The following is an 18589-nucleotide window of genomic DNA, read 5'->3' on the forward strand; positions in this document are numbered from 1 at the left end:
TTGTTTTTCAGCGAGTGATCAATACGTGTGGTCTTTACTTCGGGCTCTTTTATCCTCTTGTAATTCCTTGTTGTTGTTGTTACTTTCCTGATTTTAAATGAATCATCATGCTGTACATCTTAAAAGTAATAACCAAATCTTTTTACAATGCAATGATGAATTAATAATTTTTCAAGAATGTAAACACACACATACACACAAAAATCTGAATTAGTAACAATAAAAAAGGAATTTCAGTCTGTTTTGTGGAGTCTTCCTCTGGCACGCTGGAATGACTTTTGAAACCAGCCACCGAAGCGTCTGTTCCTGCTCCTTCTTTGACCTCTGTTGTGGTGTTAGAGGTTTGTTCCACCACCATGGCTCTCTGTCACCCTGGCTGGTGGTCATGTCATCCTGCATTGGAGTGATGACAGGAGGTTCATCAGGGGGGATCTGAAGAGCTGGTGTACCCACAGCAGAATCTGACTCTTGGCTGAGCACTGGCTCTTCCTCTGCTTCATACAGACTGTGGTTCATGCCATATTGGTTGGCAGTGTTGGTGGGAGCTTCAGCTCTCTGTGTAAGAAGAGATGTTGGAAGAGAAATAGCAGCAGAATCAGGTTCTTTGGTTGGCTCCGTGTTTTCTTCCAGACCCGACTTCTTATTTTCAGAAAGGATGAGTACAGTTTCTGTCCTGAAGTCAACCTGTTCCTGCTCTGTGAGGTTCAGATCAGCTGGCACTGCTGCACGAGTGTGAAACTGGGGCTGAAACAGTGCACAGATTTCCTTGGCTGCAACATCAGCGATGTTGGTCAGCACATCTGGTGCAAAGCACTCCTGTTTCTTCATCAGAGCATCTTCAGTGTAAAACTGCCTCACCCTTTCTTTGATAGACAGTACAAAGTTGTCCCTGGTGGAGTGGGAGAAGCTGATCTGTTGGAGTGTGGTGGACAGAGCAGTGGAGACCTGCTCCAGAACAGCCTTTGTGACACTGACAGCCATTTCACTGAGCTGCAGCGAAGGCATGTTTAAGCAGGTGCTTGGAAGAGGCACCCGGAAGCCCTGCAGGACTCTGGGAACCACCTTGATCACCACATCCCGTGGGCCAAGCAGCTTGTAGCTGGGCGCCTCCTGCTGCTGCTCCATCAGGATGTTGGCGTAATTCTCAGCCCCTTTAATGATCTTTGGATGTTGAAAACATGGAGGGCTGGCCTGTGGTGCGTTGACAAACATCCTGGCTTCAAATCCAACATCTCTCATCTTCATGCTGGTGTTCACCTCCCACACCAGCATGAGAAGAGGTTTGGCATCAGCATCATCAAAGTCTTCAAGTTCAAACTCCCAGAGCTGCACTCCCAGAGTGTTTTTGCTCTGCTCCACCAGCATGTCTGTCATATCCTCAACAGTCACCTCAGGTGGGATCCTGTTTCCCTGCTGAAGCCTGATTAGTTGTGCCACCAGTGCAATCTGAGCCTTGTAAGAGCTGATGTTCCAGCAGAGTTGGAGAGCCCGTTCATATATGGGTGTGTCGAACAACACCCTGATGGGTCTGTAAACGCCTCGGCTCCCTTCGATGAACCCCATGAATAATATGTTGCTGTATATCTCAATACAGAACAAGTTAAAGTGTCAAAGCAATGACAAAAGATTTGAAACAATTGGCTGAACAGTCAAATTCGAGAGTAGTCAAACACTGTCGATGCTTCAGGAGCAAATGGACAAAGATTGTTCAGGGTGAAGAGTGAGTGAATTCTCAAACTCATCCTTCTAGAACTCTCCATGACACACACACAGAATAATGTACATATAATATTCTGAGATTATAATATCAAGTACTACTATTCCATTCATTTTTAATATTTCATTTTTTAAACACAAGATTTTTTTTCTTTTTAGTAATTAGTATTTCTGTTGGCATCATATCTGGTTATATTTTGAATTCTGTTTAACTATAGCATATCAAATAAAGGCGGAATATACTGTAGATCTTCATGTATTCCCAAAAATGTCCAATTTATGAATATGAATATGTGAAATAAACACACACAAGAATGTGAGAATTTCAAGTAAATGTGGCATTTTCAAAATCCATATTTGCTTTTTAAAGTTTTAGATGACACACAAGATCTTTGCCATTATCCATTACTGTCATAAAGAGAGACTATTGTCAGTACATTTCAAGAGACCTACTGCTAACAAGCACATGCCCAGTGATGGAAAGTAACTGAGAACATTTAGTCAACATTTATTTACACGTTTGAGGTAATTATTTGAGTATTTCCATTTCCTGCTACTTCAGATGCAAATATTGCACTTTTTACTCCACTACATTTATTTGACAACTTAAATTAAAAGTTACTTTGCAGATTCAGGTTCATATTACAAAATATAATCAACAAGACAGAAACGGCCATTTCTGAATAATAATACTTTTACTCACTTCCTCGACAGATGGAGTTTCTCAGTTGTCATAGAGAAAATGTGAATATTACAGCCAAAGATTTGAAGTTTAATCGACAAACCCAACACTGATTCGGTCCAGCTGTCACACTGGACTCATATTGAGAAGTACAGATCACACACAAAATCAGACTGGACACAGAAGAAAGCCTCTTCTTTGCCTAAGAGGAGAAATACTGTACCAAATATAGATTATTCATATCATTCAGTAATTAGAAACAAGGTTGTTTTATTCCAGCTAAAGTGATGATGCAGCAGGAAATGCACCCTACTAGGATTCACATTTTATGTTCTGGATAAAGTGAATTCACGAGAGACCTTCTGCTTTCTTTGAAGTCGTCTGGCTACTGGCTCAGACTTTGAAATAAATAAATGGATAACACAAGGGGGAGAGAAACTTTTAAAGATATTCCCTCAGAATCAATTCCTGGTTGACAGTCAGAATTGCAGCTTTAGGTCAGTGCGGAGACATGTGACATAAGAAACTTGCTCATTAAGTTTTACTTAATTCTTTAAGTAAAATCACAAGAGGTGAAGTTTAATCTCTGGATATGCTGTAGTTAGAGTGAAGTTAAAGTAAATTCAAACTGAAACGATTTTAAATAAATACTCCTGTCAGAGGATACAGCAAAAGACAGTTGACAGGTAAGAAAAAGATGATATGTGCATAATGCTTTTAACAGATCTCTTTTCCATTTGTGAATTTTTATTCAGACACCAGTGTTCGGATATTGAAATTTGCCTTTTGATCTCTTTGCAAATGCATCATTCCATACCTGTTGAGGATGATATTAAATGTATTCTGAATACGTTACCTTTTTTTATTTAGTTTTATGACAGAATAAGTTACTGATCAAATTTAGAATAAAGTCTTTAGTATTCAGGCACCAAATCTTTTCCCAAGTATTCTGTCCAACACTGGCAGTATCCTGCCATTGTGATATCCGTAGGGGCTGTTGACAAACATGAAAGCAAGCAGTATGTGTCTATTTTCCAGAGGAAACTCAATTCCTGTCCTGCAGTGACACAGATGAGAAGGGCATCAAAGCATGTGCGGTATGCAAAATGACTGCCAATGCTATATTTCACTTAGGTAGCGTGGTTAACTCTGGTTCAGGAGGAGAGGACACACCAGATACTGACTGAGTTGCAGAACAACAAGTCATGCCAAGCTGTGCTAGCTGACAGCAGCTATATAGCCTACAACACCCATCGCATCTTGCTGCACTGATTTCATTCAATTAAAGGACCCTCATGCTCATATTTTGAGAGGCTTTTTCTCCCTGCTGCTGTGGACTGCTGTGCAGCATAAACATGTATATTGTATCCATCAGGACATTGTTTATCAGAGGAATGGCCACAAATAAATTCCACTTGATGGTATGTCGCACTTAACCGGCGCAGGGGGGGAGGAATGGCCACATGATGGCCCACGCATAGAAAATTCCATGTGATGTTAGAGTGACCTTGCACTATCCTTCATGCATGGTTTAGATTTGGGATATCAGCAAAGCCACATGTGGACATCCTAGAAAATGTAACACCAGGGCAGCTTCTGTGGGCTAGTTTACCGTCAATAGAGACACAGTCAACAAAAATCAAATCAAATTTGTATATAAATTTACAGCCTGCATGATTCAAATTTGACTACTCTGTCAGGCAATCCATTTACATCCATAATCAAGTGAAATGTTTTGTAAAATAAAGTACTCTCAGTGAATTTGCTCACATGTCTGACAGCAGCATGACTAATACATACTCAGATCAGTGCTCAGCATGAGGACATCCGCTGAAGGAAGCAGATGCACTGGTGTGCCTCTAGAAATTAAGCTTTAAGTTGTATGTTTGTAAGGTGTGATATGTTTACATCCTCAATGCTGTCATTATACATCAGTATTGTACATGGGGTCATTCATTCTCAATGAACCTGTTTATATGAGGAGTCTGACTGAAATGCCTTTAGATATAGTGGTGCTGCCGTACAGATAGTTACAGCAACAAGTGGATGGTATGAAGATATAACACCCTGCAAGAGGTGTAAAGTTTGCCTACTCAAGCAATATACCTAAGGTGCTTCTATTGTGGGAAACTTTATATCATAAGAAAATTATACCTTTGACAACACTACTCTATCTGTATTCTGTTACTCACTACCTGCAGATAGCATCATGATCATCTCATAAGATATGATGCATTGTTATATCTAGAATAGTTGTTTATTTCCATGTACACCAGATAATACATTAAAACGCTGCTCACATTTTAATTTGTCAATACTTTATACTTTGAAAGTTTCCAGTTTTGAGAAATTAGTATTTTTATTTTTATAGTTGAATCGTGTCGGCCACCTGGGGCCTTTCTGTGTGGAGTGTAGATGTTCGCCTCGTGCCCGCGTGGGTTTTCTGTGGGTACTCCAGTTTCCTCCCACAACCCAAACACATGCAGGTTAGGTTAACTGGCAACTCTAAATTGCCCATAGGTTTGAATGTGAGCATGAATGGTTGTTATCAGTCTGTCGTGTGACTCCAACTCCAACTAAAAGATTTTGGAATATAGTGAATGGAAGCCAGTACAAGGGAGATATGGTCTCTCTTCTTGGTACCAGTGAGGAGTCCTGCTGCTGCATGTTGAACTGTGGGGAAGAAAGAGTGACTCCCACATGAAGACAGAAGTGGAAGTATAAAAGAATCAAAGATGGTCTCCAGTTCTCCAAATGAATGAAAAAGTTTTATTTTTACTATCGGCCTAACGCAGCTGAAAAATGACTAATGACAGAATTTATTTGTCTGTCAGATTTTTACGCCAATGTCAAAAAATGACACCAAAATTCGTGGCATGTGTACGGAGTATTTGAAGACGGAGGCCAGAGAGAATTGGCTTTACCACTGGAGGACATTTCAAGTGACAGGAAAGCTTAGCAGTAGTGACAATAATGGTCATTTATTTATTTATTTTTGGGGTGTTATTCCTGGTTCCCACACAGAGGTTGTTGTGCTGCAAATTTAATTCCCATTTGTGTCATGGGTTGTAGTTGTGTGACAGACTACGTTACATTTTCAAATGGATGATGTCACTGAAGATGGAAAGATGAACTGATAGACATCCCTAAACACAGCTAGAATTTGGTATTCTTCACACACGGTATATGTATTGTCCATGAATTTGTGGCTACACTGGCTTTATGCCTGATGAAAACCTGTGAGGGTACTTCAAATGAGGTTTTAATTCATCTGCCTGAATACAAAAGGTTGAAGGAGGGGGGAAAAAAGAAAAGACTGAAGTGCATTTACAGGTAAAGCTCACAGCATGGCCTGTAGTGCAGCATCTTTATTTAGGAAGAAGTCTCTTCTCTGTGTCAGGTGCTGAAATGCCCTTGTCACATTAAGTGGCAGCTCTCAGGACACTTAACATTCCTCCCCACCCCCCTCGGCAGATGCAGTGTGTTTTTAATGACATTGTCTGCTTCCTGTCAAGTCAGCTGGGGGCTGATACGAGGAAAGTCACCTGTGGAAGGACGGCGGGAAGAAAGATTCTTGAAGGGCAGCACAGGAATTCTGGCTGGCTTTTGACTTGAGTGCTACATTAACTGGAAAGGGGAATCAAGGCTGAGGCACACTGCACTGCACTGCACTGTACAGGAGCGTAACCATATGAATCTGGCACTGTGCATTCCTCCGTTTGTGTATGTTTTCTCTAGCATTAGCTTAGTGTTCTTTTTACTGGGCTCATAGGAATTATTCCATTGCATGATTGAATGGTTTATGAAAATGTCCAAAGGGAAATATAAAAATCTTTTCATCTTAGATATAAAAGGAGAAAATGTTCAGAAAGGAAGGTACTTAACTAGAAAATTGGCAAGAAAGACAGCAAGGCTTGGGGTTGAATAGCATGTGTGCCACTGTGTGTGTGGTGGCATGCATAGACACCTGCACAGAGTGCCTTCTTCACAATTCAGGTGTGCTTTGCTTGCTTAAACTCTGGTCAGCTTAATCTTCAATTCAAATGAATCTGCTCCCCTCAGGCACTTGTCTCACCTCTTTCTGTCATTTCGTTTTCTCTTTAATTTCCTCTTGCTGGTCATTTTTCACACAGAATTTTCCACAGGAAAATGCCTGCCAAGGTAGGGCAGAAATCTGGGCAGGAGGGATGACAAGATGAGAGGGGAGCTGGTGGTGAGAATCCCCTATATAAAAGAGCTGACACGTTCACCTCTATCTGGAGTGAATGCATGCTTTCCCACATGCCAGTGACCACATGTGGGTACTAATGATTTAAGGCTGCACTGAGATAGTGCCTCTTGGTGGTAAAACTATAGAACTGTGTTCTTAGATAAAGTTGTTGAGAAAATTGAGAGTAACGTGACATGTTCAGTATTCATTAATGTGGAGCCTGGGCCCCACTTGTTTGATTTGACTGAACAGAGCTTTACATGGGCAATGTTGAAATTATTGGCTGCCTTTTGACAGCAGATACCAATTTCATTTTGTTTGAGGGTATTTTTGTTCTCAATTTGAGAAAATAAAACACCTCCTCAGTTTAAAAGAAAAGGCTGGGTGGCTCATTCAGTCAGTCGTGCACATTAAACTGTTTTGCTCTACAAAATCTGAGCTGCCTTGGCTATATGCTGTACAATATATATGGCATGCAGTATATTAAAAGTTGTACGATTCCTGCATTATTGTTCCCCCATTATGGATGTAAACATCCTTAAATCTGAAATAATAACAAAAGTTTTTTTTTTAAATTTGTTTTGTTTTGTTTATTTTGTTTGTTGTTTGTTGTTTATTTGGCCACTTGGGGGCAGTGGAAACAAGCTGTAAACCTAACACTGACATATTGATATCTTTAAGGTGATATTGTGAACTTGTTTGCAAACATGGAGCAAGTTTTTCAACAATGTTTGAGTCCACATGATATGAATGTAAGATGACTACTCACTGTCTTTTAGCTCAGGTTTTGCTATCTAATTCAATAAAGCTCTTTAGCAGCTCAATGATCCACTATGTTCACTAGCTAGTCTGTAACTTTATCTGAATCTGTTAAAATACATTTAACATTCAGAACATTTTTGGGCTCAAAGGCAAAACTCTTGGGACAGGCAGGTAAAAATCAAAAAGCTTTTTACTTAGATTAGGCATAGACGGTAACAGGCAGGCAGTAAGACAAGGCACAGGAATCAGGCAAGCAAAAACAGGGACATGAATTCAATAACCTTGAATTACGTTGTTTAGCATGGTAGCCAGAGATCCTTTAATTTGTACATTAATTTGAATGGGCAAAAACCCAAGCCCCTTAAAACACCATCATTCATAAACAAATGAAGTACAATTTAAGGAGTAAGTAATCCCTTAACTATCAATTTAAGATGCGGTCACTGCAGTTAATAATAGGGTAGATCTGTGCATCATCAGCATAATAGTGAAAGCTATGTAACCTAAAAAGTATCTAAAAGGAGTACATACAGACGGATTTAAAGGGAACCTTTAAAAAGCAGCTGTATTCTTTATGTGTGCTGATAATTACATTTGTTGCATGGAAACCTATAGGCCTGTGGAACAGGTACCACATGGGATCCTATTACTGGGTTTGAAAACAGCAGTCATTACAAACCATGTACAGCATTTAAAAGAAGCAATACCATTCTTATTCAGTGCTTCAGTTGAGATACCAGTGACCTCCTTTCTTCCTCTGTTATTTCCACACTGGCTGGAATGAGGCCTATAGTACGAGACAAGAAATATTAACAAATATGCTTGATGAAATCTCGTCCATCAATCTAAAAGATATCAGATTTTATGTGTTCAAAACAAGAATTGGTCTCAGCAGCTCTGTGGTGTTAATCTCTTTGATCTTTTTCCATCCTGACAAGGTTCAACATCGACAAACAGGAATTTAAAATTGATACTGAAGGGACAGAAAAGTCATGCTGATGAGGAGTAGGCCTTCAGTAACGTGAGGAGTGTAACTGATGAAAGGAACCTTAGCTTGCTCACGATTTCACACTGTTTCACTGGATCAGAGATAACAGTGGCACATAGTTAGGCACAATTTAACAGCATGTTCTGGGAGAGAATGTAAAACTCTCAATTGTTGTTCTGCCAAGTAACGACTTTTCAGGTGCTTCGTTTTTTTCTGCAAAAAGGTGTCATCCGTTTTTCATAAGAGTAGAGAGAATGTGTGTTTGGATGTATGAGGATTATAATTAGACATTAACCCACAGGAGACATTTTAAAGCTTCTTGGATCATTTTCCATATAACCTCGAATATTGAATCCCAGGAAGAGGAATGTACAGTTTAGATCAAAGATGTAGATTGTGATTGTAGAGCATCAGAAATGCACCAAAACTGTAGCAAGTGATTAGATATTACTACTTTTGAGCTGTCTTGGTGCTTACTCATCACAGCCAATCAGGTGTGTAATCAGTGAAATCTCACCATATGTTAAGTTCAGGATTAAGCTGGTGGAAAAAAAAATTGATTTGGGCAGAGAAAACTTAAAAGGATATTATCCACTGAGCTCAAGATGTTGGGGTATATGGGGATTAATGTCTGCATCTAGAGGTGGAAGCAAAACATGTGTATTTAGTTTTCCTTACATACTCATACCAACCGTATGTCCATGTGTTAGAGTAGACGCCTTATGGTTTAGAGTTGTACTGAGTCAGTGGACAGAAAAGGAACTGGCAACAATTTTTATTTCAAGGATTTAAGTCGTTAATCAAGCAAAAATGCCAAACATTTGTGAGGATTTGCTCCTTTTCTCTGTTTATCACTCTACAACAAATTGGATGTCTGATGGTTTCGGAATTTGATTGAACAAAACAATCTGTGGGAACTTCTAATGGGCATTTTCATTCTTTTCTGACGTTTCTGAAGCTAATTAATACAATAATCAGTTAACTGGAAAAATAATCAGCAGGTTGATTGATAATGGAAATTAAGTTGTTGCCCTGGTTAGGAGCCCTTATGAAATTGTTGTTGTTTTTAGTCTACACTATGACTTTTAGTCTAAAATTTCAATAAAAAACTGGCCAAATGTGTTGATTATATGTAATAATAAAAATCTCAGAGACCATATATCGCAAAGCCACCAAATTTAATGCACAAGTTTAAATTCACATCCACTCCTCTGCCTTCTAAAAATCAAAACATCCAGATTGAAGTATATCTACTTCTGCTTGCTATTCAAGCAATTTTAGGTTTCAGCTACCTGGACAATACAATGAACATATTTCAAAGAATTGTTTTTCCCTTCCAAATTCTGTGCTTATTTTTTATGCTTAAAGCTTGAGTTACCAAACTACCCACACCTGATTGTTCTCTTTTATGGTGCTATCAGGCAGGCTAAACGTTTCTAAATTCGTATTTCTTGCGACTACACATAAAACACACGAATGGAGTGGACAACAGGGATGCAAAACCATAAACATTTAATCTCGAAGCACTAAAATTTGAGTTTCAAGCAGAGAACACAGAAGAGCTGAGGAGGAACAGAAAGGGAGAGATCGAGTGAAATATGTTTTTGCTGTTCCTTTCATGCACAATCAGTGAAGCTTTACGCCTGTACTGCAGCACTTTAGACAAGCTGCAGAACTGACAAGCTAGGCTCTGTTAATGGAAAATGTACTAGACTTATAAATGCAACATTAAGCAGCTACCCTCACTCAGTTCACTCGTCTCATCAATAAGTGAGCAATAGGTTGCAGCGTTACCTTACACATCTGGTCTGTGCATGTACAGAAATCATACGCAGGAGACTTTATCACTCATATTTGATTATTGATTATTTTCATATTTTGTCCCAAAGCCCCTGCCTAACTGTACTGTCTTGGCAGCTGCTCAATTAGTAATGGTAAGTCAACACACACACACACACACACACACACACACACACACACACACACACACACACACACACTCTCAGAGGCTGAAATGAAACTACAATTCAAGGTTACAAAGATTTACCCTCATCACAAATTCAGCTGGCCTAGTGCAAGATATAGAGAGCTTAACTTATAACTACATACTCATTTCCATAATAGTGAGTCGATGAAACATCAGGTAATTTACTGCCTGCCCCTAAGGTTAAATCAGATTAGAGGCAGTGAAGTAAACATTACAATGGCTGCAGAGTGGCTGCAATGAATCTAGTTTCTCTGGTTGTACAGTAGAGTTGTGCTTTAGCTTCTGAACAGGCGGCAGCTGGTAAAGTTTTATCTTTTTTAATGTCATCAAACACCTTAGTATCACCTCTCAGTATCTGTGATTTGTATTAGCCAACATAATATGTAAGCCTTAATTTGAAGAAAGATGACTATGTGTAAATTCTGTAGAAAGATATGAAAATACTTACATTTGTAAGATAAAATAGACATGAGGCAGTGATAACGTTCAGCAATCAACAATTTAACACTGAACTAATGGACTAAACATTTCTTTGTGTGTTTTGTGCCATTTTCCGTCTTTATCCTTCCACTTAATGAGGTTTTATGATCTTAATCCAGCCTCAGAGAGCATCAAAAATGCAACGACTGCATTTGAACAACAGGTGTTGGCAACAGGGCAGAGTGTTAAATGTGTATTGTAGAAGTAGTTTGTACCTGTCTCGGTACATGCAAACCTAGGACTCGTTAGGATCGCGACCAAATGGATGACCGACATTTTTGCTGCACTGTTCAAAGTGTGAGAGGGGTTTGGCAGAGGAGAGGGCTTAGAGACCTCGGTGATTGCAGAGGGAAGGCACAGACTCATCAGATGTGACATTGTGACGTAGATGTTGTTCATTCTTTACACTAATGATGTCGACCGCCTAAGCTCTCTCTTGACTATGGCAAGAATCTTGCAATAATCTTTCATCCTCTTAAGCGAGGAGAAACTTTGCCTCAGAGACTTCCTAAGATAGATCTCCATTCATACCATGTAAGATTATCCACCATGACTTTGCAAAGATGAAAAACAGAAAGATTTTGAGGCAAGTTGTTAAAAAGAAGAGAAGAGGAAATGAAGAAGTCACTGAGGTCCTTTCATAGAGCTTTCATATGATGTAAGTTGACTCCCATCAGACAAAGAGAAAAAAATACCATTGAATGAAATGTGGAGGTGATGGAAAACATTATGAGCAAAATGTTTTTCCCTAATATTTGATCCTTAATCTTTTGTCATATTTCAAGGTATTTAACTCCAATTTCTGTGAGTGAGGAGTTTCTGCAAGGCTGCACCAAGAGCAGATTTCTCAGTGGTATGGGCGAGCCAATTGTATCAATGTAAACCCCTCTTTTCTGACTGCTGGCAGGACTGTTGATCACACTTGCTATTCTCAGCTTCACATTTTCTGCTCATTAGACATTCTGCAGAACCGTTGAGGAGCAGCGGCAAACCCATAGAGCAGCAGAGTCCTGATGTATTCATGGGCAGCACGTAGCAGGTTTGGTTTTGATTGGCTGAATACACATCAAGAGTTTTGAATTTATGAGTATGAATATCTTCCTTTACTCCTCACAACACTGTACCATTGCAGATGCCATGAATTAGTCATCCCCAATCTCCCCTCTTTGTCTGATGAGCTCCTACATCAACACCACCACACCACCCATCATGTTACAAATGTGTTAATTTGAGTGATTTTAAACCATTTATTATTTGACACTCTTGATCATATTAAGTGGAATATTGTTACAATATCCACAATATCCATCCACTCATTTTAGCTTTCCCACACTATCCATTAATCCATCACTTACGGGTAGCTATTTCCATCCGATCATTTTAGCTTTCTTACTCTAGCCATTAATCCATTACTTTTAGCAAACTGTTTCATTACCTTCAGCTGTTTGAAACATTGAAACACTACTTATAGCTTTTTCAGAATTTCCTCATTACTTGTGGGCTAGCTATGTATTTCATCTATTTATCTCCTAGCCTATTGCTTTTAGGTAACTGTGTAGACTTATCTGCTTGTTTGCTAGCTTGCTAGTCATACACAGTTTTTAGATGTTACAGTTGACTCGGTAAATGGCTTTTATTTTCCAAATTAGCGAACTTATTCTAACCCTTCATCGTCATGGTCACAATAATAAACATGGTTAAGATTGTGGAACATTGTGGATGAAAGAAGAAATGTTGACTGTCAGTTTCCGTCCACCTCAACAATCTACTAATATAAACTAATTCACTGTGTTTACTCTAACACATGGAATGTCATATAATCAATTTCACTGAATTGGTTGTCTACTGTTGTACTTGTGTTTTCATTATTGCTTCCAGCTATTGTTTCAAAGCCCACCTCCTTATCTTCAACCTTTGAATTGTGTTTAGCTCGCTGCATAGCTTCACCTACACACATAGTGAGGACAGAAAAGCAAGCCACTGAAAGCTATACTCAAATTAACATTAGCTTCTTTTTCACGGCCATGTGGGCTTAATGTCTGTTTGATCCTATATCATAAATGTAATGCTGTTTGGCAGCTGAAAATCAAACCTGGGCTCTCAGTGCTAACCATTACCTGAGTACATTTTAAAATTACATGGCAGTAATTCAAAATGAATTGCCATATACTGATAAGGTAATACGTACATTCAGTGATGAATAAGCTGACAACAAGTTTCAAGGCTGTTCAAGTAGATTTTCACGCTGTATGGAACTAAATAAAACACATGGTTACCATGTCAATGGGAGAGACACATTTAGAAATCTGAGGCAGCATGGTTTGCTTTGAAAAATTTTCAGCAATAATATTAAGAATATGTTTTGAAAGGTCAGAACATGCAAACTCAATGGTGTGGTCTTTGTAGAAAAGCAGGACAAAGGTTATTATTAGTGAACAATACTGACTACATTAAAAAAAATAAGCTTGACATCTTAGGGTTTAAAAAAAAAAAAAATACAGAATACATATTATTCAATTCCAAATCTAGACTTGTTTAGATTCTATTATAAGAGATTTTTTTACAGTGTTTTTAATGCGGTCCTGCAAGGTTATCTTGAGCACTGGTTCCTCAGACTCAAATTTGGACCTGAATACTTGAGACTTACTTCTTGGTGATTCAGACTATGACTTGACTCAACTACAGCAGGGTGCACACAGCATAAAAACATAGACTGGGACAGAATATTATTTACTTTAATTCCTTCATCAGCTGTCGATAGTGTAATAAACCCTCAAACAGTGTGCGCTTGTTTTTTTTTCTGTGGTGGAAAAGCAGAGCAGTTCATTAGCCTTATCTCTGTTAAATTTGCCCACCATGAAACAGCACAGGGAAATCAAGGCTGGAATCCGTCAGACTTGGGCTTGGCAGGATTTGGTTGTTCATTAATTACATTTTGTAATGAGTATTTCTGTTGAACATGATTATTACACTGGTGGGATAATGGCTGTTTATTTTATGGCAACACAAAAATATCCATCTCAGGCCTTTCCTAATGTCATCGGATGAAACATTTAATCAAGCGTTCAGGGTTTGGAAAATAAGTTTTCTTTCTCCTTGAAACCTAGAGGCCCAGGGAATATCTATTAGGCTCTTAATTGATTGCAAACTCACGGTCTGAGCCACATCTCAATCTTTCCAGCTTTCTCTGCCGTTGCTCTCTTCCACCCTGGCTCGTTGGTGTGTACAGTGGGTCATAACATGCATGGCAATGGCTGGTTTCCTGGAGGGTGAAGAGCAATAATTTAATCATTAGACCAAGAAGGTTTAAAACAAGACCAATGAGTTCACAAGGGCACACACAAAATGAGGAGTTGTGGGTGCAAGTGTTTTCATGGAGAAGGATAAGCTAATCTTGTACAGGCATTCACAGGGAAGAAAAACAGATATTTAATAGCACTTACAGAAAAACTGTGTATATTGCTTTAAGTAGCTAAAAAAAAGGCAATGGAATATCTATAGACATTGCCCAGTGAGCATTTTTGTGATCAGCCAGTGAAAAGTCATTTGGGCGAGGGACGGGAAAGATGTGAGAGCAAAAATGATGAAAAGAGAAGTAAAGAAGAGGGGAGAGGGCGTGAGATGAGGGACAGAAAACTGGACGGAGATAAAGAGATGAACAAGGAGAAAGAAAAAGGGCAAGAAAGCCAGAGAAAGAGAGAAAGTGATAAGAACTGACAGCAATAATTCATTATGTTAGTCACTGTAGACCCCCAACAGAGGAGTATGACACGCCTGTAGAGCCTGTGAACCTTTTACTAAATGTACTAAATTTAAGTTTAATACATTTTTTATTTTTATAATGCTTTAGCGTCTAAAGTAGTTATTTATATGAGTATTTATATTAGTTATTTATTAATTAGTCTGCAAACAACACATCCCAAACAGACATACAGGTATGAAAACTGTTATAAAATTGCATTTTCAAGTGGGACCACATCACTCATAAGAAACTGTGCGAGAAAATAGATTTTCAGCACCATTTAAGTTTTACTACTAAGGCAAAATAGGATGGAAGGGTCTGGCCAAGCTGGCAAACAAACAAATTTAATAATTTAATAAATAAAGAAAGCTGAGAGACATTAAGGATGCTCAGTCATGCAGACAGGAAATGTCAGTGATATAATAGAACTGTGCTGCTGCAAAAAATGGATCACGCTCTTTCATTTTCAGTCTGGGAAGGCAGACTGCTGATCTGTAGGTGGATTTCAGCGGCAAAACGAACTCGAAATTTGTCATAGTCTCTCACAGCTGTGTTGTGTGTCACAGTCAATAGTGTCAGTGAAGTCTTTATTTCCAGAACACCGGCCCCGGTGCCTCCCATCTCATCCCTTTATTTGTTTAAGCGTAAAAAAAAAAACCAACACTGGAACACGTCATGTTATCTCTGTGTATTTATGGTGAGCTGATGTACCGCTTCAAAGTGTTTGTAAACATTTGGAAATTTAAATGAATCACGATTAAATATTAATGAATTATGAATCTTGCTTTGTTCGAAGACATTTTGCTGCTATGAATACTGAAGTGCCTTCTGCAGGTTTGCAAGTTAATGCTGAAATCTCTATATTTTGCACATAAGTTAGTTTTTTATATTTCCAAACTGAAGTTATTGGTCTGAAAATGCTTATTCTATCTTAATCCTTTTCAGGGTCATGGGGGCATCAACCCACTCCACTATACAATAGGGAGGAGACACAGTCTAGACTGATACTCACATGGACAATTTACTCTATACATCTCCAACCCACTTGACCTCTATGTGTTTTGAAAGGAGGAAAATATATCACGGGAACACAGGAGAACACGCAGTCTCATTAAAGTTTCATCTGATCTGGTCCATCAAGGTGATTTGGCTCGTACATTACATCTCTCTGCGGGGCACAAGATCTCTTGCACTGAAAGATTGTGTGCTTCACCAGGACGGTGCAGCTCTGGTGGATACGCTGTGAAAGAAGTGTGCCTCTCACAGGTCAGTGACCCAGCTCCGGGCAATGGCAGCAAGTCCAGTCGGTGATGCAGGGCAGCATGAGGTCTGCTGCAAACTGTTATAGCTGCTTGTGCTCTGTGGACATGGCTCACCGGGAGACTGAGCCATGAGCCAAGCTCCTCCCAGGCTTTGGTGAGGAAATCTAAGGCAGAGAGTCAGGCATTTCTGTGAATCCACAGACAGATGGATGGTGAAAAAGGGAGGAACATTTTCAACATTTTGCTGCCAAGACTTTCTACAGGGTTCATATATAATTCTGATCAGTGACATGTTTCTTGTCAAAGTTTTGTCTTTAAATAGCTTTCTGGACAAACCAAGCTCTGTTTACCTCTATAAATAATTAGCCTTGGAAAATTTACGGAAAAATCAGATCTATCAGATCAGAGGTAATCAGTACAAATGAAATTCATGAATTTCCCCTTGGGGATAAATAAAGTATCTATCTATCTATCTATCTAGCTATCTATCTAAGCAGTTTGACATGTTTCAAACATACAGTATATACTCATCTGTATATTTTGTCATTCACCAGATATTTTTTATTTTTCACACAAACATATGGGACTTCCATGTATAGGCCTATATACTGCAATTATGCCAATTTAGTCTTAAGAATTCTTGTACATCACTGACTCCTATATCACATAAAAAATGGTACAATTGAAAGTTTATTTGAGGACCTTGAACCCAAGTTTCAGTTCTGAACGTAATGATACTCTGAATACTGCAGTGCACACATTTTCATAATAGTCAAACACTATTTACGTGAATGCACTAGCAGGAACTCTCTATTGACCTCAAGCAGTTTTCATCCGAGGCGTATCACACGATCATCACTCAGCGAGTCTTACAGATTAAAAAGAATTTGTTCCTGTGTTTTGAACATTTTGAGACAAGGTCAGAAGAACCTGAAAACAGGATTCCAACAAGGGTTTGGTACAATGGAGTGACTGTGCTTAGAACAAAGCTAGAGAGAAAGTCTGGAGAATATCTAATGCAGCCAGTGACTAAGTCTAACAAAAATTATTCATGTGTATTTACTTGTAGTTGTCACCTTTGTCAGGTCAAATCACATCCATAAATTAAAGAATGAAACACTGGCATTTTGCCCTCTAATGAAAGCAAGGAAGGAATATTTTCAACACCATCCTTGCTTTGCATGCAAACAAAACACTGAAGGGCTTTTGAGATTTATCAGATTTGCAATGATTCAGTCAGTAAAAGCCAAGAGAAATTATATTTGCAACATAAAGCAAATGAAGGAACTGCATCCAGGACTGGCATTTGGTTGGAAATGCCACTCAAAATACAGTATATTCTCTGTATATGTATATATATATTCACTTGTAGTGTTACTTCCCGGAATAGAGACACACATTTAAAGTGCACAATCTTGGTTTACTGCTTTTGAAAAGAAAAGTGTTTTTGGATAGATGAATAACTTTCCTCACACTAAAAATTGACTTATTTGGGATTAATGTGCATACATCAGTTTGATGCAATAAACTTAACGAATTTAACAGAGACAGCGAAGAGATGGTATTGATTTATTGGACACATTTTCTTGGCTTCTACCGGAAGAGTCAATTAGGATGTGTATGAAACAGACTGCAAAGGAACTAATATGGTAAAATGTAAAGAAATGCAGCGACAAATAAGTGGAACGCCTAATTATTCAGTGTTGTAATTAGAGTATACTGACTTTGACTCATTACCCTGTTTGCCCCAATGAAACAATAAGCTGAAACTGCTGCCTTAATCAAGGTCTATAATGGGGTTGAGTTTGCTTTCACAATCTGTAGTGTAAACATTTCTTTTGGAAATTAAAAAACAATACATGATGGACCGTACTATTGCACACTGTAATATCATACCGTACCAGAGACCATTAGCACCTGAATTAGTAATTAAAACGCTTTGTTAAAACAATGAAAAGACTATTTTTGAAGTCCTCAAGGCCATGCCCTCAGTTAATTTACAAGTTCATGTTTGTTCAGCATCTCTCACACAAAGATTCATTTAGGGAGGGAATGGTCGGTGTCTTATAACTGTAGGACATAATGAAATTCCCAAGCCTGACTCATGCAGTGTATTTACATCGTAAAATTCATCATAATTATCCTACCAAATTAAGGGGGGGACGACGACACCCCAGCCTCACTTCTCCTCCTCCCATCCCCACTGAGTGTCTTCACCTCGGCTTTCTGACGCCACACACACCTGGAAGAAAGCATATGATTAATGTAGGGTGCACACACAGTTGGCTACAAACAGCATGGTGTCTATCAGGGTAGTTTATTGTTCATGCTTGGTTCCAAGGTTGCACCTATTTAAACGCGTTCTTAATATGCATTTCAAAGTTTCAAACAATATTACAACAATATTTACACTGGGTCCAAGGTAGCAAGTGTCCTGTTGCACTCCTTGCTGCAGTTTGTTATGATGCCCCCTGATTATCGGCTGCAGTGTTTGCTATTATCAAATACCACACTGTTTCCTGTCAGAGCAGTTTCCATTGAATGGTCTTTCAATATGATGTGTCTGCAAAGGTTGCTTAGGAAAGGCTAGAAGTTGAAGTCGCCGAGATTTAGACTAAAGATAAAACCGGTTTGGGCTGTCTGCCCAGCTCTCCTCCGTTTGTTCGTTTCATCTAATGCAGGGGGCAGCCGGGGACCACATATTTCAGTCGATGAAGACTGCAAAAAGCTGAATAAAAAAGAATCTTCCCAACTAATTTG

The 18589-nt window shown here is 38.9% G+C and overlaps 1 protein-coding gene and 1 long non-coding RNA gene across 2 annotated transcripts; both read right to left on the reverse strand.

Moving 5' to 3' along the window:
• Positions 1-210: 210 nt before the first annotated feature.
• LOC147817960 (uncharacterized) lies at positions 211-1563 on the reverse strand. The gene has a single exon (XM_087179245.1). The coding sequence runs from the start codon at positions 1561-1563 to the stop codon at positions 211-213; it is 1353 nt and encodes a 450-aa protein (XP_087035371.1).
• Positions 1564-7559: 5996 nt separating this feature from the next.
• LOC111669664 (uncharacterized) lies at positions 7560-18468 on the reverse strand. The gene is made up of 4 exons (XR_002761802.2): positions 18240-18468; positions 17977-18071; positions 13979-14087; positions 7560-8157 (listed from the first exon to the last, which is right to left on the reverse strand). It is a non-coding gene; the product is annotated as an uncharacterized LOC111669664 (long non-coding RNA).
• Positions 18469-18589: the final 121 nt, after the last annotated feature.

The sequence above is a fragment of the Seriola lalandi genome, unplaced genomic scaffold, assembly GCF_002814215.2.
Source record: "Seriola lalandi dorsalis isolate HSWRI2012SDOR001 ecotype SW California unplaced genomic scaffold, Sedor1 jcf7180002054801, whole genome shotgun sequence".
NCBI classification, from domain to species: Eukaryota; Metazoa; Chordata; class Actinopteri; order Carangiformes; family Carangidae; genus Seriola; species Seriola lalandi.

Excerpts from the sequence above, each read along its gene's own strand:
- LOC147817960 (XM_087179245.1), bottom strand. The coding sequence starts at position 1,563 with ATGGGGTTCATCGAAGGGAGCCGAGGCGTTTACAGACCCATCAGGGTG.